The sequence below is a fragment of the Neofelis nebulosa genome, chromosome 11, assembly GCF_028018385.1.
Source record: "Neofelis nebulosa isolate mNeoNeb1 chromosome 11, mNeoNeb1.pri, whole genome shotgun sequence".
NCBI classification, from domain to species: Eukaryota; Metazoa; Chordata; class Mammalia; order Carnivora; family Felidae; genus Neofelis; species Neofelis nebulosa.
Window position 1 is genome coordinate 29198031 of NC_080792.1, and position 25739 is coordinate 29223769.

The following is a 25739-nucleotide window of genomic DNA, read 5'->3' on the forward strand; positions in this document are numbered from 1 at the left end:
CTGTGAAATATAGACTGATATCCAAACCACTCCATAGACATGCAGATTCAATGACAAAAATAAGTTTGGAATTTATTAAGTGCCTTTAAGAAAAGCAGCTTGAACATTTAAGCCCACAGATTGATTAAAATGATGGGGCTCCTGAAAAAGGGAGAAGTTTTTACATATTACATTTTACTTAGCTACCATCAAAAATAGGAGCCAGAGACAGAGAGGAACAGAGAGACAAGAGAGACAGAGAGACAGGAAGAGAGAGGATGAATGGTCTTTTCATTGCTGAACATTTGGATCAGAATTAAATGGTATATTGTGGGGGAGTGGTCATATGCTGTCTTGGCAAATACCTATACATTCAAGTTCTAAGCACTATGCCAGTAGTGTTTTTTTTTTTTTTTTTTTTTTGCATTACCTTTTTTTTTTTTTTTCCAAATATAAGCTTGGACAGACTCAAGACAGCAAATACTTCTTCCTCAGTTTAAGATTTGACAATTTAAGAGGAAAAGGCTCATTCATCATCTTTCCCTTTTAGAGACCATAAATTATTGGCTCATATACCATGTGGCTTGGATTCTAGGAAAAGTTAGTGTAAACAAACCCAAGTTACAATGCGCGGAGTAAGAGAGTGAGTCATAAACAGAACACAGACATATGCTCTTATATAAATAAGGGCTTGGATCATCAGCTTCCCAAAGTCTGCTTCCCATTAATTACACAACAAAATGAACTTTCCATATGTAAAGCCCAAATCACTTAACTCTGGCAACACGCATGAGACAAAGACCAGGATTGTGGCTTAATATTTAGGCACTAACAAACCTGGATTTTCAAAATAAGAAAAGTCCTCTCAAAATATCTTCAGGTATTGGAAGGCAAGAAAATTCCTTGGAGGAGTGTTTTTGAACATTGAAACTATACCTCGCAACCCAGGAACACTGCATGAGGCTGGCCTGCATCCCCCGCTGAATTTAAAGGTAATATCAGGCTTACTCTCTTTTGTTCTCAGCTCTCTCATCTTTATGGGGCAAGCCCTGGGTCCAGGCCACACAGGGTGTTCAGACATTGCTGGGATCACTGAACAGTTGAAATTCCCTCCATTAGTACCTTCTCTCTGTCTTTTGAAACTGCACATGGCATGTTTCCTCATTATTGTGAGAAGGCTATCTGGTCTCTCTTAGTTGAAAGCGCTATCAAGGAAACATGTAACAATTGCTGGGGAAGAGGATTCAACAGGTGGAAGCCACTGAGTTCTCTCCTTGTGTTCCTTTCAAAAGCAGACATCATAAAAAAAAAAAAAACACTAACAGAGTTAGTTACAAAGGACATTTAAGTAACAGATGTCACATTGTAGGAGCCCTGGGTGGGGGAGGGGAGGGGAGAACAAGGACTTTCATTCTTTGCTGGGGAGGTGTGCAGCGTCTTTGATTATTCATTTACTCAACATTTACTTTGGTAACAACAACTTTGTATCATACCATGGAGTCTACAGGTAAGATGATACAAGGTAACATTCCTGCTATCATGTGAAACTAAGAGAAAGGGGAAGAAATGAACGTTTTTGGGGAACCTACAGTGCAGTTTGCAGTATCTCACATGCATCCTCATTTCATTGTGATCGCAACCACATGAGAACATTACTGCCTCTGCTGTACAGAGATGAAAACCGGGACCTCAGAGGTTAAATGGTTTTCCCAAGGGCACACATCTTAGAAGTGATGGACTGAAGGATGCAAGCAAGGGCTGCCCTATTTCAAAGCCAGTTTCAAACCATATTTCCTTAAGAAAGTGAAGAAGACAGGGAGCTAGATAGAGTGAGAAAGCCTGGGTTTCCCTGTTACTTTTCTACTATTGACTGCATCCAGAGTGCCAAACTTCTCTCAATTTCACAATCTCAAAGGCCTCCTCCAACCTCCAAATTCCATAGTTAAATAACACAAGATGTTACTACAGACTATTCCTGCTACTTCTGCTAGATTAGGAGTTCCTGCACATTGTTTTGATCCTGTTACTTTGTCCAGTCCAAGTGCCTTTGATGGCTCCCTGTAGGGGGCCAGGCTGCTAGTATAATGAGTGAAGTCCGTCAGGACCCTGAAGGAAGATCGGGGGAAGCATGGGGTGGGCCAGGGGAATAAGAAATGAAAGAGAATATAACCCATCTAACAGGGCTGAGGTTACTTGGTATCAATCAGTTGTTGCCAGGTAGGAACCTGAGCCCAAAGTTAACCAGATAGTCTGAATTTCAAAAAGCCAAAACTCTTGATTATTAGGTAAATCCGTGGTTCACAAACTGAGTTTTTAAAAATGCATAACCCCCTGTAAGCCAATCAGAGTACAACTGCAGATAGCTACTGGCCCATGGCTGCTACTTTGCTATCACTGCCTGTCATAAGGTTTACTGTGCCTCATTCTAGAATTTCAGGTTCTCCATATTCTGACCCCAAATCTCTCTTCCAGCCTCACTGGTCATTATTTCCACACATACTCCTATCTCAGAGACATTGTAAACCTGTCCCTCTGCTCCCATCTGCTTATTTAATTCAATCCATCCCCAGAAAGCTCTTTCAGTCCTTCTCTTCCCAGATTATTTTACCATATCCCCCAATCTCCTCTAGTACCATTTGGTTGGAAATTCATAACTTATCCATTGCTCAGTGATATCTCTGTTAGGATCTGAGATTGTTATTCAGCCTATTCACTTGTTAATATTATTTGGTCATCTCATGTTTTAGAGTCTGGACTTCCCAAAGAGCATGAAAGTTCCCTAGGGCAGGGGTTAATCGTATATGTATCAGTGTGGCAGATACTTAAAAAAATATTTGACAATTGTAACAAAGCCTTACAAAAGTTCCAGTAAGATGAACTTGATATAGCATTTAACACCCTCATGGGTAGGGAGGCTTTGACTGTGCCCTGAGATATAAAGGTATTTGGAGCAGTGAGTGAGGAAAAAAATTCTAAAGATAGCTAATGGATGTTATGATTTGAGTCATAACATGACTAAATTATGACTTAATATGCTTAAATCATTACAGGGCATGACTTTATTCTTGACATGAGAGGGGTCAAGATATAGTGATATATTGTTTTGAATATGTGATTGGTGTTTTCATCTGCTATTTCATTTCTTTTGCACCACGGCCTAAAGGTCAGAAATCACTTTTCCCATTTCACTGATGGGGAAACTGAGACTCACAAGTCTCAGAAGACTCAGCGACTTAGAACTAAGAGAATTAGTAAGTTCTGAAAAGCTGTATGATAACCCTGGTCCTTGAATTCCAAATCCACTTTCCACATATCCATGTGGTGGCCAGGAGTCCAGGTTTCCCAATTCCTACTCAGGCCAGATTTGTAGTTCAGTTCACCTCTCTGGGTTCAATTTTCTTATCTCTGCCATGAAGGGATTAGTGGAAAGCCCTTCTATGCGGTCTAACCCAGTCTTGTTTGGTCGGACTCCAGTTTATGCAACAAGAGAAGGAGATTCCCTGGGAGGATGCTGGGGCATTATTCTAGTTGCTCCCAAAGGCGGAATGGAGGGGGCTGACCGGTGAGGGACAGTGCGGTCGGCCTGTCTGTCTGCCTGCCATGTCTGTTTTATAATCCTTACTCTCTTTTCCCTCACTGCCTCCTTTCTCCCTATCCCTCTTTCTCTGTCTCTTCTCTGTTGTAGACAGACTATAGCCTGCCTGGACCACTAAAGATCATTCTTAATGACAGTCATTACACAGTTCTTCTACGTTGCCTGAGGCCATTTCCACAGCAATGAGCAGGAAAGACCTCGCCTCCGTTCTCAACAGCTGGGCACAGTATGCCAACTTCACTGGAACCAAGAAGTTTTTCAAAAACTCTCCATTAATTACAGGAAACCCAAAGCACTGTCCCCCCTTCTCATTAACACAGTTGCTTTCAGTGGCCACTAAATTATCTCGCCACCATTAAACCAACAATCTAATTAGACCTGTGGAAATGGAAAGAGCCCGTGAATGAGGCAGGCACACCACTTTCATCTCAAAACTGATCATAAAATATTTGTGCCCTTTCGTTCTTGGCCACATAAAATCTCCCCCTAGAAGAGTCTCTTTTCACTCCCTTCGATTTATAAAGAGAGGCTTGAATATTTGATATAAAATGAGTATCTTAATAGAAATCGCTTCATGTATGGGAGGTTTTCTTTCCCGCATTTCGCTGAGCACGGTGCCCTCATTACAATAATCGCACCTGACTCCCCCTGCGTGTGATGCCTCACAGCCAAACCTCCCACTGGGCTTCAATGGAGGTGTGAATGATACCATCACTGGGAAGAAGATAAAATGTATTATTATCATTACTCTATTTCTAAGAAGGTCTGACTGTGGCAAGAGGTGGTTGGGAAGCATAATCTGTACGAAGCATTCAGAGAAGATAAATTGAGTTAAGTTCCTCACAGACACAGCACTTTCAAACCTGTTATTACACCTTCAGTCTTTCCTAAAATCTCAACACTGGAGGGGGAAAAAATAGTTAAATCAAGTCCAGGCATGTTTATTATTTACGATGTACCCAGCACCTTGCAAGGTTCTTGACACCCAAATATGATTACAAGTTGCTCAACAGCCTGGCTTTTGCTTCTCTTATTTTCATCCCATATAACAACACAAGGTTCTGGGGATTTGTGAGATACTTGATACTCACTGAAGGGGGCAAACCTGAAATAGGAAATATGATTGTTGCTCTTGGGAAGCCAACACTCTGGGCACAATGCAACACTATTATATATAAAATAATTAAATTACAGCCTAGCTTTCCATTGAGTGGCTCATCCTCCAAATATCATAGAAGAACTGAGTGAAGGGAGACACGTGTACAAGTCCCTCCTTCTCCTCTCGGAATAAAAACACACTCGTGTATTATGTATACTGTGCCATATAGGCTGACTCTTTAAATTGAAAATAATCTTGCCTTGTGAATATCCTGGTGGATTATCCAGGACCTGGTCTGCCATTACTGAACAAAAGATTCTGGAGGCCCTGGAGGTCCCTTTCAGGTAGCTGCTTCTGCTGACCATTCTTTGGATGGTTTGCTGTTTCTGGTACTAATGGAAAATAAAGGCAAATCATTGTCTCTCAATTTGAATGAATATAATTCTGAGGTATGTATTTTCATGCACCAGATGGTTTTATGCAGGAAATAGTTGTTGGTCAGTTCATTTTGACTAATATTTAATGATTATCTATTGTTTGCCCACCTAGGTGCTAGGTACTGGGATTTTAAAGTTGAGTAGTAGGATCTGACAATAGGGGAAGGGGCAGTCCAGCATGGGGCACAGGCATGAGCACAGACACCATGTTAAATACAGGAGTCAATTATCAATGGGCTTATAATAGGGGGTCATGGAATATAGAAAATGTGGCATAGGGAAGGATTCGTAGAGTTGAAGTCACCATGCTTTGTATTGAAGAATGGTAATGAATTAGCCATCTATATGGCTTGAAGGGTGGGTGAAGAGAGAGGGGAACATCCCGCATGGAAAACAGATAATCACTTAATGGCAATGACAGTAACAACCACAGCAGTGGCAACAGTGCGCATTTGCTAAACTCTTGTTATGTGCCAGGCACTCTGCTAAGATTTTCACAAGGGCTGTCTCATTTATTCCTCACCACAATCCTCTTACACTAGGTAGTATGCTTTCCTCCATTTTACAGATGTGAGCATTGAGGACCAAGATCAGCCAGCTGTTAAGTGTAGCACTGAGATCTCAGTGTAGATGATCTGAAGCAAGGATATATGCATTCAAGTAGAGCAGTGCATGGCCCATGTGTGGTGTGAAGAAAAATGGGCCAAACGTAGAAACAAGGCAAATGGAAAGGTGCATGTCTTTCTGGATTCCTAGAGTACCATTTTACAGGCCTGCCCCCATGATTAATTACCTAGGGAAATGTAGCTTTGTTGTATTTGCTACCCATTACTGATTACAGGCCCAGACTCTGCCAGGAAATATGTTAACTTGAAGATTTTTGCTCAAAAAATATGCAAACGATTTCTGACTGGTAGCAAAGATAAGCCCAGAGGTTATGGTTTTATTGCCCATTAGGACATTAACTGAGCCATCTCGCCTGATGTTCTTTCTTCAGTGCTTACATTCCTATAATGTCCTGTCCCTCTAATTCTTCTCTGGATCAGCTTTATCACCATGTTGGTTTCCTCATTAAAGAGTTGAGTGAATTTTTGACCTGAGTTTTTAGTTTTTTGAAAATCACACTCTTACTGTAGGATTCCCAAGGAGTTTGGTGCTGGCTAACATTTCTAAGGAGATGTGGTTGGAGCAGAAGAGGCAGGGGGTAGATTCTGGAGTGTTTGGTGCTTCTCTAGGACGCTTGTAGCTTTGGCCATGGGGACAGCTCAGCTGCTCTAGAAGTCTGTATCAAATCAGAAAAGGGCTTGTTTCTTCCTTATGGGGCAAAAATAAAAATAATTTTTGGAGGTTTTTTGGAAGGCCTTTGGTGTGATGGGATCTTCAGGGAAGCGCAGAAGCTTCCAATCCTACTGGGTCTCTTCATGGCCCAGAGCCAAGGGGAGGGGGCTTTTCATGAGCGTCACATTCAGTAGAGGTCTCCAGGCAAACAGACTCATTCTGTGCTGCTTCAACATGGGCCCATAGGCAGCACTTTTCAGGAAATTTGAAGAATTCATTTTTTAATGACATTTAAATGTTTAAATGTCATTTAATTAATTTTTATGTTTATTTTTGACAGAGAGAGAGAGAGAGAGAGCGTGCACAAGCATGAGTGGGGGAGGGGCAGAGAGAGAGGGAGACAGAATTCCAAGCACACCCCACACTGAGAGCACAGAGCCAGATGCTGGGCTCAAACTCACGAACTGCGAGATCAAGACCTGAGCCGAGATCAGGAATCAAACGCTTAAACTGACTGCACCACCCAGGTGCCCCCGAACAATTCATTTTTAAAAATAAAGCTTTATTTTCTCTACATCTTTTCTGCAGTTTTTCTACTGTATATTTTAAGTGATTAATCTGGCCTTATAGAAATTTATTTTATAATTTGAAGACTTCTTCAGTTTGTATACTTATAGCCCTTAGATGTTCCAAATCCTATTAACTTGCATATTTATTTGCTCTATTTTGGTTGTTTGAAAGACAAGGCTTTTGGCTGAATTGATTTGGTATTTTGGCTAGGAGTGTCAGAGGATGATTCCACGTAGGTTCAAAGCACATAAAACAAATAATTTTACAATTCTTGCAAAGGAATTTGTTGCTTTTTGCATCTGAATATTATTTCATTACTCTGGGACCCTCTCCATTGATAGCAGTTGGTTAACTGCAAAGTCAGAAATGCTAGAATTTGGTGGTCAGAAGCAATTTTCATGATTATTTTGCTCCAGCCACTAGAATACTGGATTTCTTTCTAATTCCATTAGAATTAAGAATGTATTCTTTATTTGTGAATGTAACTTTTCTTTCTTTTTTTTTTAAGATCTATTTATTTATTTATTTTGAGAGAGAGAGAAAGAGGGAGTGTGAGCAGGATAGGGGCAGAGTCAGAGGGAGAGAGAGAGAATCCCAAACAGGCTCCACACTACCAGCACAGAGCTCAACATGGGGCTCAGTCTCAAGAACAGCCAGATTATGACCTCAGCCAAAATCAAGAGTCAGATGCTTAGCCGACTGAGACACCCAGGTGCCCCTATGAAGGTAACTTTTCAGTCTTAAGGTTTTGCATCTTGATTACAGGTATCTGTCAGTTCTGATGGGGCTGATAGTTGGTTAAACGGCTTGCCTAATATCAGTCTTTGCCTTCAGAAGCAAAATGTCTAAGCATTTAATACACTTGTGAAATTTATTTATTTTTTTGTCTTTTACAGGTAGTTTGTTTATTTTTTTAATTTTGTAATTATTATTAAAGTTTTTATTTAAATTCCAGTTAGATAACAGTGTAATATTAGTTTCAAGTGTACAATATAGTGATTCAACACTTCCATACAACACCTGGTGCTCATCATGGCAATCGTACTCCTCTTTAATCTCCCTCACCTATTTTACCCGTCCTCCCACCTGATATTTCTGCTTAGGTTTGGTAGGTTTTTTTTTTCTTAATTTTTAAAGGCTTATTCATTTTTCAGAGACAGAGACAGACAGAGCATGAGTGGGGGAGGGGCAGAGAGAGAGGGAGACACAGAACCTGAAGCAGGTTCCAGGCTCTGAGCTGTCAGCACAGAGCCCAATGCAGGGCTGGAACCCATGAAGTTGGATGCTTAACTGACTGAGCCACCCAGGTGCCCCTAGGTTTTGGTACTTTTAAACAAAGATCACACAGTTTTAGAGAATAATGGATTAGCCTTGATAGGAAACAGATACAAACCAGGAGCTTTGCTCCTCTGCTTTCTTCTGTTAGCTCTAGCCCAACCACACCTTGAACAGTTAAGATTTGATGATAACAACCGTGATAACAACACATCTTTTTTTTCTCCTGGGATTTAAGATGAGAGGCTATCTAGTGTCAATCAGTGTGTGTGTGTGTGTGTGTGTGTGTGTGTGTGTGTGTGTGTGTGAAAGAGAAAGAGAGAGAAGGGCACAATAGATATGCTTGCCCATTTTTCCATCATTATGACTAGTCTTTCAGGTGCAGGACTACAGAGAATTTATTGGTGTTTTACTGAGTTCCTACAGGATTTATAATCTATTTAATAATATAGTCTCATGTTAAATACAAAGGTGGGGGGGGTGTGTTTCAGTAGTGAAATCACACATTTTCTACACGTTGCATGACCTTCCTGAGAAGTTAGTTCAATATGTAGGAAAACAGAAAAATTAGCCTGACTTATTGAGGTATGGATTATCTGATATGGTTATTAAATCATGATTGGGACAGTGCAATAGAAGTTATTTCAAATTATGCATCACTTTGAACAAACTTTATTGAAGCCTTTACTGCATTAGCCCTAATTACTCACAATAATGACGCAGTGCTCCCTTGAATCAGACCCTTCACTGTGGCAGGGGACTGTGGCTGATCGATAGCTATTGAGCAGTTTGATCACGAAGGCTGACCTGCCAGAGCACCGGTGGCAGCCACGACCATCCCTCCTTCCCGGTAGCTCACAAACTGACATGTTCTCAGTCTGGCCTCCCTCTCCCGCAGCTCGTCTTCTGCCTCTTCCTCCAAATCAATAACTTCATAATCAGCATGCTTCCCAGACTCCGAGAAGCTAAAAATTGCCTTAAACAAAACACACCCTCCCCCTTAACCCCCACCCCCACCCACCCACACACACACACACACACACTTGAGCTAGAAAAGATATGTTTTTTAACTTCTGACCATATGCATTTCTCCCACATTATAATGTTGATAAAATAAGGTGAGAAATGTCCCCCCCCGCTTTTTTTTAACAAAGATCACCTATTTGAAAAAATACTGTTAGGACTATAGACTGATTAATTATTTGGCAAGTATTTACCAACAGCCTACCACATGTCTGTCCAATGTTTTCCATTTGGTTGTTAACTTCCAAGATGGAGCATGTTTTTCTCAGATGTCTCCCACCACGTTTAGTGCTATGTAAGTACACAGCTACCGTCTCACAATGATTCATTTCACTCAGTGATTACTTATTCAGTGTCTACTATGTGTCAGGGGCCTGTACTAGATAGGTTAGTATTTATTGTTATTATTTTTATTTCAGAGACAGGGAGAGGGAGAGAGAGAGAGAGAGAGAGAGAGAGAGAGAGAGAGAGAGAGAGAATCCCAAGCAGGCTCTATGCTCAGTGCAGAGCCTGATGTGGGCTCAATCCCACTACCTTGGGATCAGGACCTGAGTTGAAAGCAAGAGTTGGATGCTTTACTGACCCAGCCAAGCACCCTGTAGCATTCATTATTTTAAAAGGAAAGGAATTTCCAATTAATTGAATTCTTTCAGTATATATATTTTTTATCTCAATACAGGATTTCTCAAATTAGTTTTTTTTTTCTAAGACACTTAGTTTTATTCTCCTTTCCTTCTCCTCCCTCAGCCCTTGTCTGGATCTTCAAAACCATCCTGTGAAAAGGATGACCCATTGAAAACAGGCCAGAAGTACTTCTAAATTCCCTTGCTTATGGCCAAAGATGAAAAAGGGACTCTAAAGAAAACAAAAATGAATTGTCTCATCACAAATATATATGACTAATGCAGAAGCATACAACTAAATGAAATCAAACCAAGATACTATTTACTGCCTTTCTACTGTGTGCTTTCCCATAGTTAAAACATCAAATGATGAGTTTTTCCTCACTATTCCCTAAAAGAAGTAGGGGCCCATAATTAGGGAGAAAGAAATCTGCTGTTTCTAATGTTGAGCCTGTGATAGAAGTGAGATTCCACTGGAAATCAGGCAGTAAATCAAGAAGTTTGGGTTCTAATCCAATTGCATGACCTCAGGCAGATCTCTGAATCTCGGCAGCAATCATGTGTGAATCACATGTGAAACAGGGTATTGGACATGAGCCCAGGCTGTGTGACCCTAACTCTCTCAGGTTTGTGGGAATCCATTTATCTGTGGGGAGTGGAATCTCAGGAAGGTCTGGCCTCCAGCACCTGGGGAAATCTCTGGCTGGTTTTCTCCCCAAAGTTCTGCCTCACAGCCTGAGACCCGGAAATGGACCAAATCTGTGAAATTCTCACGAGGGTCTCATTTTAGCACTGCCAAAAATAAACAGCCCATTCCCGCATCCTGAAACACGAGAGCTTTGGCTCAGCTCTGATTACCAGAGAGGCAGGTTTAAAAGTTTAATACCCACCTGGTTTCTACGCCTTTTTGGCATATTTGTAAACAACTGAATGCAAACAGAGGAGGCAAGCCCGTGGAAGCAGGAGGTCCCAAGAACACATTCTCTCACTCTGGATGGAAAGAGCTGAGGGGAGAAAAATGGTGGACCACCTGTTTTTTGCCCCTGGGAAATATCTGTGCTTGGCAAGCAAAGGCGGAAACATACAGGCTAATTTCTAAATCCATGAAGGGAGGTCTCCAGAGCTTAGCCAACAAGGTTGCATAAGTAATTATCTGCATGGATAGTGCAGACCCCAACCCAAATCTTTCACTCCAGCCAAGTGATCCCTTCTCAGAGTTCCATGCTTGACACCAGCTCCCGTGTCCTGGACTATGTCCACATCACTCCCTCTGCCTGGACGCTTTCCTGCAAAGGTAGCACCATCTGTCAAGTCTCAGATAACTTCTTCCTCATTCACCTACAACTTTCCCTCTGACCTCTTCCTGTTTCACTGCAGCCATCACTTACCTGGCATTTCCACCAAGAACTTTTCACTTCACACCTAGCGTGTGAAAGGTGGGTAGATTCATGATCACACTTAAGAGACTATCCCATTCCTTCCAAGCGATATTTCTCAAACGGCTGAGGAGAACAGCTCTTCCAAGAGATATTAAGAGCTCTTGCCAGAAAACTCGGTTTTGTGGTCAGACAAGATTGTGAAATTTGGTGTCTCTCCCTCCTGGAACCTCAGAGCACACACTGATCAATTAAAGGATCTGAAAAGCCCTATGGAAGAGAAGCAGGTATAAAGCAGCATTCCCTATATTCGCTTAACTATAAAAATAGCTTTTACCGCAAAACACCTACTAATACTTTGCAGAACTCAATTTGGGAAATGTCACTCCAAATATTTCCTACTGCTATTTCAACTGGGTGCATTTTCTAATTACCGATAATTTCCATGAAGGAGGTAGGTATGAAGACAAGTTGAGTTCTCTGTTCAAAGCAACCTGGTCACTTAGAAGATGAGTTTAGAATGAATACCACTAAAGAGTCTCCTTTTGGGATTCTAAGTATAATAGGCATTTCTAAATACTATGATATGCTTAACATTTACCAATGCATTAATTCCACAATGTGCCATCATTCTGTGTGCCACGAAGATAGCAAGAACCTAAATCATGGCTTCTACCTCTGAGGTATGTACAATTTCATTGTGAGGGAGAAGAAGTTAATGGAAGACAGTTCTGCAGTCTCTGAGTAGGTAGCAAATGCATGGTATAGACACTGGGTGCTGTGTGCATTCAGAGGAGGCCGGGCTTTGAAGTTCTGTGGGATGGGGAGATGGGGATGGGAGTTGAGGAAGGCTGTCCTCAAAAAAAGGTGTTAAGCCAAGTCCAAGGCCTGCCTTCTTGGAACAGGGAGGCGCTGCCAGGAGATTATGTGGGGAGCAGAGGAAGGCAGAGCATCTGGGATGCCTGAATAAAGATTTTATATTTTATCAACTGCTAGTGAGGAGTCTGGTGGCTAATGAGGAATTCATGACATCACGGGGTAGGATGAATCAAGGCCTTGGGGAAACTCTGGTTGCCGTCTCTCAACCCTAGTGAGCCAGGGAGCAAATAAAATGCAGTGGTGAAGAGCATGGCTACTAGACCGAAGTTGGAATCCTGACTGCCCTCAGGTGTCTGGGGGCAAGTTTCTTGACTCTTGGCTTCCTCTTCTGAAATGAGGACATAGGTATTTATTTCACAGACTTATTTCATGAGTTACATGAGATAACATATGTAAAGCTCTTGATGTGGAGATTAGGAATTACTAAGGCTTGATAAAAAATAATTAATACTGCTATCATTCAGTTGCCACTCACGGGCCTCTGCCCCCAGGTCCTGAGCTCATCTCCTTCCTTTCCTCCCACTTGAAATCCAGTGCTGAAGCGTTCTCAGTGTCTGTGGGAGGTTGACTGCACAGAGAACCTATATGCAACAGCACACGCCCAGTGGGCCTTCCTTCTCCATGCCCACCGTCACAGGGATGAACCCAAAGCATTTGAGAAGTGCTCACCTGCATCGGACGTTGCTGCAGAAGCAGCAAGGAGAGATAACACTGGGGTTGGTGGGATTGCAACACTGTCAACTGCGGCTGGCTTCTTCCTGGTCATCATGGTGGACGCAGAGCCCTCGTTCTTACTATGTGGTGCCGTTTGGTCCACTTTTAGGTGGGGACTTGGCATTCCTAAAAGATAATAACCCCAAAGCTTTCAGTTACTTGAAAGGAACAGGAAAACAGACAACAGAAAACCTGAAAGTGAGTTGAGAAAATGGTTAAATCATCTGACCTCCTTCTGGTCCAACAAGAATGAAATTTTAGAACGTGTAAAAAAAAATGTTAGCAGCATGACTGGTTTTGGTTTTGTGGCTGAGATTAGTGGTGACAACATTCCAGTTTGGCTGCCTGGAAGTGGGGGCACAGGTCCAACGAAGCAGTAGGATTTAGCAGGTACCCTTTGTCTTCCATGGGTCAAGGAGCATGTCTTCACAGAGGCTGTGCTGTGTGCGGGGTGTGAAGGGGAGAAGCAGGCCCCACCCTAGCTTCTCATCGCACCTGGCTGGGGAGGCCAGACTAAAGGAGAAGGAAAAATTGGGTAACGCATAAAGACAGGCTTGTGCGTTGTTCATCTTTCGTGCTTGGGGAGTGCTAAGGGGTTAGGGATTAGTGTGGGGAGAAGTTCCAGAGCTCATGCTAAAGCACAAGGAAGAGGGAATGGCGTTCTCAGTGCTGAGAAGAGCATATGGTAAGTTATGGGTGGGGAGGAAGTTGATTCAGATGAGAGGTCAGTCTGCTACAGCAGAAGATGCCCTATGGGGTCTGGTGTGTGACGACAGTCACCAGGCTGAGTGAAAGTCGATTTGGGGGCTTTTCGGGGTCTCTGGTCCTAATAAGCATCATAAGTCATGTCTTTGTGATGCTGAAAAGAACCCCTGTGAGGTGCCTTTGTAAAAGGGCCTGGACATTTACTCTATAACAAACTGTAAGAGCTATTCTGGAACCTTGCTTCCTGGGATCGAATCCAGGCTCTCTTATTTATTAGCTGTGCGATCACAAGCGAGTTACTTAACCTCTCTAAGTTTAAGATTCCTTACCTGTACAATGGGGCAGAACAGTATAACCTCACAGGGATGGTTGAGAGCATCCCTGAGTCAATTAATGTAGAGTGCTTACCACAGTGCCTGGCACACAGTCCATGACATAGAAGTGCTTCCTGCTACTATTTATTATTCCTATAATTACTACGGCCAGTACTGTAGCCTGCTGCTTCCTCAGGGCAACTGAAATCAGCTGGCAAATCTGCTCTCTTCTCTGACTTGACCAAGGATCTCTGGGCACCTTCAACAGCGCTGGCTGCAGAAAGGTGACTCTCCAACTCATCCAAGCCTAAGTCCAGAGGCTAGGGGTATCTGATCCAATGGTCATCTACACAGAGTTTCTTCATTTCTAGGCAACCTGCCACCCACAGCACCAGCAACAAATGAGGCTTTATCACAAGAGTTCTTGACCCTTTGGTTCCAACCCAACCAGCTTGAGTTGTTCAGTCCCTCTCCCAGAGAAACATTCTGTCACCACCACAGTAAGGCCAGCTCAGGTAGGCCTGATGGCAGCCCAGTGAAGTGTGTAGCACGGAAGTTACTATTTGCTTAATTTGGCAGGTGAGGAAAACACATTTCTGAGTGCTTAAGAGAAAACTGAATAAACCCACACAGCCCTAATGTCAGAGCTGGGATTTTGCAAGCAGCCAGATGCTAAATCCTGGACCCATGGATCATCCTGGCCCAGCTGGTCGTCTTCTAACACCTGTCCACCACACCACCCTAGTCTGCCGACAGCATAGTTCACATTGAGGGTGCACAGGCCCTAGTATCACACCTGGAAAAAGCACCCACCTGTAACCATCTGAGGAAGAAAGTCATGATGACATTTTCATTTACCCTACTACTACCGTCCTCCTACTCTCCATCCCGCCCTCTGAAACTCCCCCTCTTGTGCTGCAAATAACAATACCATTTATGCTTCCTTGGATTTTATATTTCATAGCATTTTGACAGTGGAGGTAGACAGACATCAAATCCTATGACAGGAAGATTGCAAGGCATGACCATCAAGAAATCAGGAAGGGCAGCCAACGTGTATAGTATGCCCATCCGAGAGAAATGCAGGCGTGTCAGGGATAGGTTAGACACACACATATAACCCAGGTAAAATACATACAGAGTCACCCACAAGGGGATATACGCAAACAGTTAACAGTGGTTATTCTCAGGAAGGAGGGCACAGGCAAGATTGGTGAGGAAGAAGAAGGAGTTTTTACTTTTACTCCCTAGCCTTCTTTATTGTTAATGTTTTTTAAACCACAAACATCTTTTTTTTAATATTTAAAAACAATTTTTAAGGTTTATTTTTGAGAGAGAGAGACAGAGCATGAGCAGGGGAGGGGCAGAGAGAGAGGGAGATACAGGATCTGAAAAGCAGGCTCCGGACTCTGAGCTGTCAGCACAGAGCCCAACGTGGGGCTCAAAATCACAAACAGTGAAATCACAACCTGAGCCAAAGTCAGATGTTTAATGGCCCCTAAACCACACACAACTTAAATTCTTTTTCCTTTGAGAAAATAAAAAGACTTTGGGCGAAAATCTAGAAGTCTACCAGAGCATGGGCTTTGGGGTAGAATGATATGCTTGACCAACTGGCAGCTAACAATCTGAACTGGGGACAGCACACCGGGTCTGATGGGGATCCCCCATTTCGGTGCTCTCTACCACCAATGTCATGCTCTCATTCAACAGATGCAGGTGTGCCTTTCCGTAGCACGCCCCTGGAATGCTGAGCCATCAGAGGTCTGTTGGATAACAGGTCCTTTGGAAAAACCCACTGATATGTCGTCTTTGTACCTGTGGACACAGGGTGGGCAGGTAATTCTTTGCTCAAATTATGACATGCTCAGGGAACAAGCCATAAACAGGATTAGCAAGTGGATATTTAACTAACTATCACTTGAGAACAAACTGATTTCAAGTCATTTTCGTTGTACCCATTTTCATGCAAATGTTCACAATCCAAATTAGTCTCAGTCCACATCATTTCATTAAAGTTCATTCGATCATACCTCTATTGGGCATACTTTGCTACTCAAGTGTTTATGTTAAAAGTAATAAAATGACACTTAGAAACTCTATAATTCAAATTGTCACTATTTAGCTGTCTTGAAAACCCTAGATAATTTAGGATTTTCTAGATTATAGTACTGTTTGTTAGTTGCCATCCAATGAATTTGAAAACCAATTAGGAAAAAAAAAAAAAGAAAGAAAAAGAAAAAAGAGCCATGACGTTTTCTCAGACATTTTTGGGTTTTGAGAGGATTATGGAAACAATCCCAGAAATAGCATACATGAGCAAGTATATTAGATAAGCTTTCAACAAAGACTAATCTAGCAGCATTTGTAATCCACAAAACCTGCCTGAGAGCACAGGGCTTCGGGGACTGGAATGGGTGACCCCTCATGGGAGAGAGCATTGGGCAGGCGGGCCACCCCACGTCTTTGTTTCCCTTCATTCCAGGTGGCAGCTGATGCCCCATGGAGAGGTGCCTAAATGTCCAGACAGGTGTTAAATAGTTCAGAACAAAGTTCTCAGAGATATGGGGTGAGGGCAGAGTGCCGGGGCATTTGGAAAGCTTCTTTTCATCATGGGCTGGCTTCCTTCTCTCCATGGGAGGGAGATGTCTGAAGCTGGAGGTTCACCATTAAGGAAACCCAGATATTTGCACTGTGCTGACTGAGCCATTGAGACATGTCACTGTGACTTACCCTGGGACCTGAGTGAAGGTGAGCATGGCTTTGATCTGGGGAGGGATTGCTTTTCAATCCTGGACAGCAGACTGTATAGAGAGCACATGTGGTGGATGTGTGTTCAGAACCTCCCTAAACCCCAACACGGGACAAACTGTACTGAGGCTCGCACATTTGGAGGCCAGTACGTTTTTAAAGGAGGAAGTAACAATGCAAATAACTGTGGATCCAACATCTGTTCATAATTAAAAGACAGAGCCAAGAGGAAATTTTTTTAAAAAGTTAAACCTATAGGAAAACATTCTGCTAATAACCTGTTGACCTCTATTGATACATTTTTAAAAAAGTCTTTGAAACTGTGCTGTAGTGTATCGAGGGACAGTCACTCATTTTCAAAGGTAATTTCTCATAGACTACTTATCCCCTCAAACCTCTACCTGCACACCGTGTTTGCATTAGGGACTTGATTTATGGATTCCCACTCCTCCGATGCAGAAGCTGACTTCCTGTTGCCTTGGTTACTTGGAGCTTAGTTCAAGGTTAAAGTACTCCCGAATCAGAATCAGTGGCAGGCGCTGCATCTAGCGGCCAGGTTATTGACTGCCCCAGGATGCGAAAAGGTCAGAGACCAAAGCACTGTTTACTGCCTTAAGGGTGAGTCAATAGCTTCAATATTTTGATTCTGTTTCCTCCAAAGTAGTAGTTGCTGTTCAATTACCTCTTCCCCAGGTTGTTCAAGGTCACTGGGGTCATGGACGAAAAGCAGGGTCTATGGTGGCTGACTTTCCCAGGATCCCTTTAATGAGCTCTGTGACCTTGGATAATAAAAACCAGCTTCACCTTAGAGTAATTTGTATGTTGCTCTAGGTTTATAAAGCTACTTTATCTTATTTTCTTTTGGGGAAAACAAACAAACAAACAAACAAACATAAATCTTAGTACAGTACAGTACAGTCCCCTTTTTTAGATGAGAAAATGGAGGTTTAGAGAGGTTGTGTCACTTCCCTAAAATCACACAGCCAGTAAGAAGTGTTAAGAACTAGATTCTGACTTCTAGAAAGGTTCTCGTCTCACAATTTCTTTAAAATAAAGGGGCTCATGGAATTATCACCTAGGGATTATATGTAATTCATTTTGTAACATCCACTGCAGAGAGCAGATCTAGAAAATGCTATGTGATTAATATGGTCTTGTTGAACACCTTCATTCATTTTTTTAATTATCTGATTTGCAGATGCAGATGTTTCTTGGTGACAAAGCTTAGCCTGGAAGAGCAGGAAAGCCTGACACCACTGAGATGGTGGTTGGATTCTTCAGTCATCTCCCTGGCCCCCTTCATGCTGCAGAATGCAGCTCTTGGCATGCAGTGGGAGGTATATGATATTGAGTAGTCATCGGCTTTTCTTCTTACAAAGAGCTTTGCCATAGATAATGCTAGTTGCCCCCTGAAGCATCTCTGCAGATGACAAAAGGCAGGTGGTAAAACTCCAAACACACAAATATGGAAACTGAGCCACAGAGGACCAGATGATTTGCCCAAATGCACATATCACGTGTGCAGGCATGCACACAAGGCATGTGTGCAGAAGTGGAAAATCTTGCCTCTTGACTCAGTTCAATGTTCTTTTCTTTCCCTTTTGCGTAAACCAGTAAATAACGCATTTTTCATAAGACAAAACTCTTGAAAACTTGATAATAATTCCCATTCTCATAACTGGTTGTTGGATTGTTCCAGTGCTCTTTTTTCTTGCTTACAAATGGACTTTACTCATGGTGCAAAGAGGGATATATGTTACAGAAGAAAATGAACCAAACACTACTTAATACCTGGAGCACCTGGGTGGCTCAGTCGGTTAAGTGTCCAACTTTGGCTCAGATCATGACCTCACAGTGAGTTCAAGCCCTACATTGGTCTCTGAGCTGACAGCATAAAGTCTGCTTTGGATCCTCTGTCTCCCTCTCTTTCTGCCCATTCCCCCCTCATGCACGAGGGCTCTTTCTCACTGTCTCTCATAAATAAATAAATATAAGAAACAAAATTAAAGAAAAACCACTACATGATACCTTTAGTATTGGGGGAAATATTTTTCTGTGCCAAAGTCAATAAAAATGTTATTTTCATATTTGCATTATCATATTCATTAATTCAGCAAGTATTTATTGCATGTTTACCGTACCAGGGACACAGCACTGGTCAAAACAGTTGAAATCCCTGTTTTCTAAGAATTACATTCTAATAACCTTGGCATAGCATAAGGGTAATTGTTACTTTTTATAAGGACACAGAAAGATCTTAAGGTGTTTTGTTTTGTTTTGTTTTAATCATCAAAAGGCAGTGCCTCTACTACTCACTCATACAGTATCTTTGGGATAGAGTTCTAACGACCCAAATCTCAGCAAAGAGAGGGCAACCCTGTGAACATTAGAAACAGACATGGCTTCCTGTGCACACATGCATCTTCATTGCTTAAGGTTTGGAGGCAGAAGCATGGGCTGGATTTCAGCCCTCCCCTCCCCTTGAGCCAGTGCACTGGACAGTGAACAGCCTGTTCAGTCATAGTGACTCTATCAACTTGTGTTTTATGTCAAATGAGTTTTACATTGTTCTAGGACCTTGTGAGGTGAAATTCAGGCAAGGTCACTCTTAAATGGAATGCTATTCAGTGAGTCTAGACTTAATAGTTTTAAAATTCACAATCATTTGAGTGCCTACTAGCACAACTTGGAAGATGTAAACCCTGTATTTGCAGAGAAAGTTTAGAAGTGGAGAGTGACATAGGACAGAAAGACTTATGAAACTGAAAACCAAACAAGACAGGAAACCAAATGAGTCCCTCAGGAATTAGGAGGAAGGTGAGATCTTGGCGGGATCTGAGGTGGTCTTGTGTTCATCCATTTATTTATTCAATATTCATTAAGGACCTGTGTGGGCCAGGCACCATTAAGCACGGGGAACATGAACACTCATCCACTCAGGAAGACAGACACAGGTACAACAACCCAAGCGTTGAGGGTCAGAATCCATCATTTGAAGTGGAGGGAGGCTCTGCCAGGGCTGGGAAATGACAAGAGTGGAAGCAGGAATAATAAGCCGATATAAGAATGGTTGGGGATGTGTCATAAAAACCAAATACTGGGAGATATGTTTGGAAAGGCAGTTGGGAAAAATGAAACCCACAGCTCGTTGTTGGGTAGAGTTGGTGCCTCTCTCCTCTATGTCTTATCATGCTGGACAGACTTCTGGCTTCTCGTATCATTATTTGTTCATTTTTCTGACAATCTTGTAGGCAATTGCAACATTGGCTAGAGGTCAGGAACCATATCTTTGTTTTAATTCCCCAGCAGTTAGCTTGATAGATACTAGATACTCAACAGTGTAGGATGGATGAATGAACAGAGAAAAAACACCTCTATCCTTCTAGTCCCAAAGCTTCAGTCCACACATAGCCTTCTTTTCTAAATCTCCTACTTCTGTGTAGTAGAGAGTTGACATGAAGGATATGTTTTGTGCAAATAAGCGTACCTGCTTCGCTAGCTGTGTGATTCAGGAGAACTTATATCAACTCTCTGTGGCTCAGTTTTCTCATCTGTTAAATGAAGCTCTTCTGAGGATTGAATGAGATTACACATTGTGGTAGACCCAAAATAGTACCTCAACTCCCCAAAGATGTCCATATCCAAATTCCTAGAACGTGTGAATGTGTTATGCAACATGGCAAAGGAGAATTGAAGTTGAAGATGGAATTAATGTTGCCAATCAGCTGCCCTAACAGAGGGAGAGTATCCTTGATTACCAAATGGTCAAAATGTAATAATAATAATAATAATAATAATAATAATAATAATAATAAGTCCTTTAAAGTGGAAGAGGGAGGTGGAAGAGAAGAGTTCCAGAAAAAGATGTGGTGTTGGAAGCACTGGAGACGTTACATTGGTGGCCTTGAAGATGGAGGAGGAAGGTTATATATTAAGGAATCCACATGGTCTCTAGAAGCTGGAAAAAGCAAGGAAATGGACTCTACCCTACAGTTTCCAGAAAGGAATGCAGCCCTGTTGATACTTTGACTTTAGTCCAGTGAGGCCCATTTTGCACTTCCGAGCTCTAAGTGTAAAGTAATATATTTGTGTTGTTTAAGCCACTAAGTTTGTGGAAATTTGGTACAGTAGTGATAGAAACTAACACACATATAAAAGACCTTACTAAGGAGCCTAGCTGTATAAGCACTCACCTGTATTAACTATTATCATTATTTCTAAGCACTATACTGTCTTAGCACTACTTTGCTCATTATAAACTTATTTCATATGTTCAAGTTATGTGTGTCCTTGTAAGATTTAAATTCTTTAGGAAGCAGAGACTTTACATTCTTTTCTTGTATTTTCCTAGTATACATCTGATACAAAGAAACTGTTCAATAAATACAGTCAATAAATTATATCAGGAACAAATAATTTGTTGATATAAAAGTTAAGAGACAAAAGTTCTGAGACCCTGAACTATTGCAGGATCTACCCCACACTCGCTGCATGAACTTGAACAAGACTTGGAATCTCACTGAACTTTGTTTTCCTCCTGGCCGGAATCTCTTCTAGCTCCACTATTCTGCTTCTAAGCTTTCCAGATTCAGAGAAACTGCTAAACAATTGGATTCGTTCTTGCTTCTCTTAATTTAAGGGTGTAGAAATGGGCTGAGAGGATGATATTTTGTCCACTGGAACCTCACAGAGATTTATAACTTCACAGAGCCTTTATGCAGTAAATTCTAATGCTGCATAAGTCAGTCTCTCCTGATCCTATATGTGAAAAGTTCATGCCAGATGAAAGGTGTTTTCTAGAAGCACCCAATGACATCATCCAGAATGGAAATATATCAGATACCAAAATTGCAAAGAGGAGATATACTGAGAAAGAGGTTTTTAATCTTCCTGCATTTATCTCAGACACCAAAACCTCTTCTTAGGGGGAAAAAAGTACATATATACACAAACATACACAGAGAGAACACATTTTGTAAACAGCTTCATAGGTACTTATAAGCTCAGGTTAGAGCCTTACCTGCCTAAGTTGATTCCTACACACACACACACACACACACACACACACACACGTGCGCACACCATAGAAGGACAAAAGGCAGACAGACAGAACCAAACAGAATGCTGATGTGACTGTTCCCATGCTTTAAAAAATGCAGAGACAATAGAGTAGTAGCTGTTCTCTGACAAATATAACAAAGGGACTTTCAAGATGTATTAACTAGGGAAAAAACAATGCATACATGTAATTAAAACCAACTTAATGCTCTGATGCACCAAGTATGCTCTTGTTACATCCTTGGAGATCAGGTAGTTTAAGAATTTGCTACTGTAATGTACATAAGCATGCCTCAGGTTTCATCAACAGATAAACAAAATGAAGCTGCAGTACAGTAAAATCAAGGCAGTTCCGAGTTAGTCTGATTCTTCCAAGGCAACTCATCCCAGACAGCAATGAGATTTGCCTTTGTCTAGTGTTGCACAGAGAGAATGGCAAAGCCGTGACTCTGAGCCTGGCCTTATTCTTGACCTGTCTCAGGCTGGCATGTTGGCATTGAGCTGCCAGAGTTCCATTCTGAGACTTTCCAGAAGCCATCTTCTTGCTCTTCTGGTGTATGCCTGTTATTCTGCACTCACAGGGCAGCTTAAAAACAGATCACGCCAAAAACCAGAGATTTGATCCAAGCTATAAGACCATCAACCCTGGGAGTGTCTTCCCTAGATTCTCCCTAATAGCAAGGGCTTAGTAGTCAAGGCTGGTTAATCTAAGCATCTTTTGTAGTGTCTTCCTTTTTACCGTAATAGTGCAGAGTCGCAGAGCACATCTGCATGGTAATACAGATCTCGATGCTAACTGGGTCACCTTATTTGCATTTTGATTACTGCTTATTTAGAAGCCACACTGAGAAAAGAGCTTGATATCAGGAGCTTAAGTGCATGTGTGTCTATAAATATATGTATAAATAGATAAATGCATAGTTACTGGTTTGTGAAAGATCAGTCCAATATGTACTCGTTTCTCACGGACATATCTGTAGGAGCCTGACCATGTGTGGATGTTAGGATTATAATGTAGTTATAGAATCAAATTATTCTCCTCAATGCAATATCACCCACTGTATAGACACACTGTGTCAGCTAGAGAAGTCAGTTTCGCATATATCCCTTTTTAAGTAGTGATCGCTTTATGTATGGCAAAGTTGTATTGTTTCAAGACAATTGGGTGTCTTCCTCAAACCACCTACTTTGTTCCACTATTTAAATCCATCCTATAGAATGCAAATGCACTGAGATTGTGTGCAGGCATACGCATATGGACACAAAATGTGTGCTGGAAAAGCTCTCTTCTTTGCAATAGAAGAAAAAAAAATCACAGAAACTCAGACCCATCATTAGATAGATCTCCTAATCTTTATCTCTAGTAGTTCAGTCAGACGAGCTAATACCATGATGATGGCTTTGAAATCTCTTAGGAATTGGATGAGGAGAAGTGATAGTGATGAACTCCCAGCTAATAAACACAGAGTGCTTATTTCGGCAGAATGATCAATTTCTAGATGTCCTGAGGCTTGTCTGATACAGTTGATTTACTCATCCTCGCTTACCTCACTAATAAAGCCAAAGTCTGCCATCAGATTACAGAAGTGCTGAGGATTTCTTAAAGGGGCAGAAGAGAGAGCTAAGGTAGCATTCATCACATCCCTATAAACATCCCTCCCGCCCACAGTCCTTGAAACTTCAACTGCTTCCTCACTGATACTCTGCACTCAATAGACTTTGGGCTAGTACAGTAATACAGACAATTAATTTGTTACCTTGTTAGTGGAAATTTAATGCAATGATCTAAAAGGATTCTTACATATTGTGATAAACTTTAGTGCCTCCGGGCGGCTCCCCTCGCATTGGGCTCATTTCACATCTCATCCATTATGTAAATGAGATTTGGAAATAGTTGAGTTTCACTAATGTAGCTCAATTCTGATGGATTGGAGGGAGTCAGTCCTACTGAAACTAATGAGGTTAAATGCACCTCAACATTTCTTTCTACTTGGTTGATTATGCAAGCCTCTGTTTAAGAGATGGGATGTTGGGGCGCCTGGGTGGCGCAGTCGGTTAAGCGTCCGACTTCAGCCAGGTCACGATCTCGCGGTCTGTGAGTTCGAGCCCCGCGTCAGGCTCTGGGCTGATGGCTCGGAGCCTGGAGCCTGTTTCCGGTTCTGTGTCTCCCTCTCTCTCTGTCCCTCCCCCGTTCATGCTATGTCTCTCTCTGTCCCAAAAATAAATAAAAAACGTTGAAAAAAAATTAAAAAAAAAAAAAAAAAAAAAAAAGAGATGGGATGCACTGTACTTTTTTCAACCATCCTCTAAGGAAATTTCACTGTTGCCAGACTCCAAAGTGGCTCAGAATATGTCTGGTTTGGCTAATGCCTGTGTTGGCACCAGTGTGTGGTGCATATACAGAGCTAATGGACATGCCATTACATGCAGCAAGACTGATAATATGATTTAAAATCAAAGAGGGGTATTTGGGGGCGCCTGGGTGGCTCTGTCGGTTGAGCATCCGACTTCGGCTCAAGTCATGACCTCATGGCTCGTGAGTTCGAGCCCTGCGTCGGGGCTGTGCTGACAGCTCAGAGCCTGGAGCATACTTTGGATTCTGTGTCTCCCTCTCTCTCTGCCCCTCCCTCACTTGTGCTCTGTCTCTCTCTGTCTCTCAAAAATAAATAAACATTAAAAAAAAATCAGGGGTATTTTAATAGTGTATCTGAGGAGGTCTCTTGGTCATCCAAAGAAGAGTGGGGGGAAATTTACAGAAGTGGACAATGGGGATGAAGAGCCCTGGGTGGGGCCTGAGATCAGAGAAGGAAAGTTAGTCATTGGGGAGGTTTGGAACTGGCTAAGAGACTACTGCTTTTGATTCAAAGACTCACAGGCAGTCAATCAAGTTACTGAGGACTAGTGTTTAGATGGAGATAAAGAATAAGGGCTTCTGCATTGTGCATTTCATTTGGAGGGCCAAGAAATGGGAGTTGCAAAGACTGAAAACTGCAGGATGCTATTAAAAAATCAAATGAAATAATAAGGAACCTGCATTTCTGAAGAAGCTGCCTCACATTATCCAGGGTCATGGAATCAGGAAGGTGAGGATGCACATGCTAGTTCAGAACCAAAAACATCTGTGGGCTTTTTTAGCTTTTATTTAAAAAGGGGGAGACGCTGAATTAGGAAAGTAAAATAAAGACATGGAGGCAGAAACATTCTATATAAGAGGGAATCAGAATCCAAATGTAAAAGCCAGTGATCATGCAATATATTACTTTCAAGGAAAAGAGTTTTAAGCTAATGAATAAGGCTGTGACCTTGGAGTCAGAAGACCCTTGGTTTAAATCCCAGCTTTGTTGCTTAACTAGGTATTTGACCTTGTTCAAGTTACTTAACCTCTCAAAGTTTCAATTACCTTATTAAAAAAATAGTTTAATGAACCACCTACCTCAGAGGGCTATCATGGGGATTAAATGAGATAACATGTGTAAGATGCTTAGTCCAGTGGCTGACACTGAGAATGTGCTCCCAACAAGCCAGCCAGGAACAAGAACAGAAAACGTGGGACATGTACAAGGTGATTAGGAAGGAGGCTACTAGACATCTGAGCGAATGACTAGCGATTTGGAGAAGATGTCGCTGGTCAAGTCATTGCTCCATTTCCACCACCCCAACTAACTCCCAACGCTCTCTCTTAAAGCTGGGATCCCAGTGAGAAAGCTTATCAACTCAAGTATTGCACCCAATGACACATTCTCAATATGTTGGTGGTGGCTGGCAGAAAGGAAGCAGTTTTGTTCCTGTGTTAATTAGTTGAGCAGAAGTTTCAGTGCCTACTGTGAGCACAGCAACTCCAGATCCTTTGGGGGACCCTTAAGATATAAAAAAACAGTCCAGTCTTTGGGTAGTCAAATAGTTAGTTAAAAAAAACACCAAGATACAGGAACAAGAAATTTAAATAAAAATAACAATCTCCCCTGAGCTGAAAAGACCACCTATATTATCTTCTATTGTACCTGGGGCCATACTAGAGATTTATTGGGGATATTTTAACTAGCATATATTCTAGAACGATAGT

The 25739-nt window shown here is 41.9% G+C and overlaps 1 protein-coding gene across 3 annotated transcripts in view; it reads right to left on the minus strand.

Annotated features, from left to right (window-relative positions):
• Window positions 1-25739, minus strand: part of SETBP1 (SET binding protein 1) — a 377368-nt gene that overhangs the window by 18077 nt on the left and 333552 nt on the right. For all 3 annotated transcript variants that reach the window (XM_058692233.1, XM_058692235.1, XM_058692234.1), the window contains exon 5: window positions 12804-12974. In XM_058692233.1, coding sequence (XP_058548216.1) covers window positions 12804-12974 — 171 coding nt within the window. The remainder of the gene's footprint in view (window positions 1-12803; window positions 12975-25739) is intronic.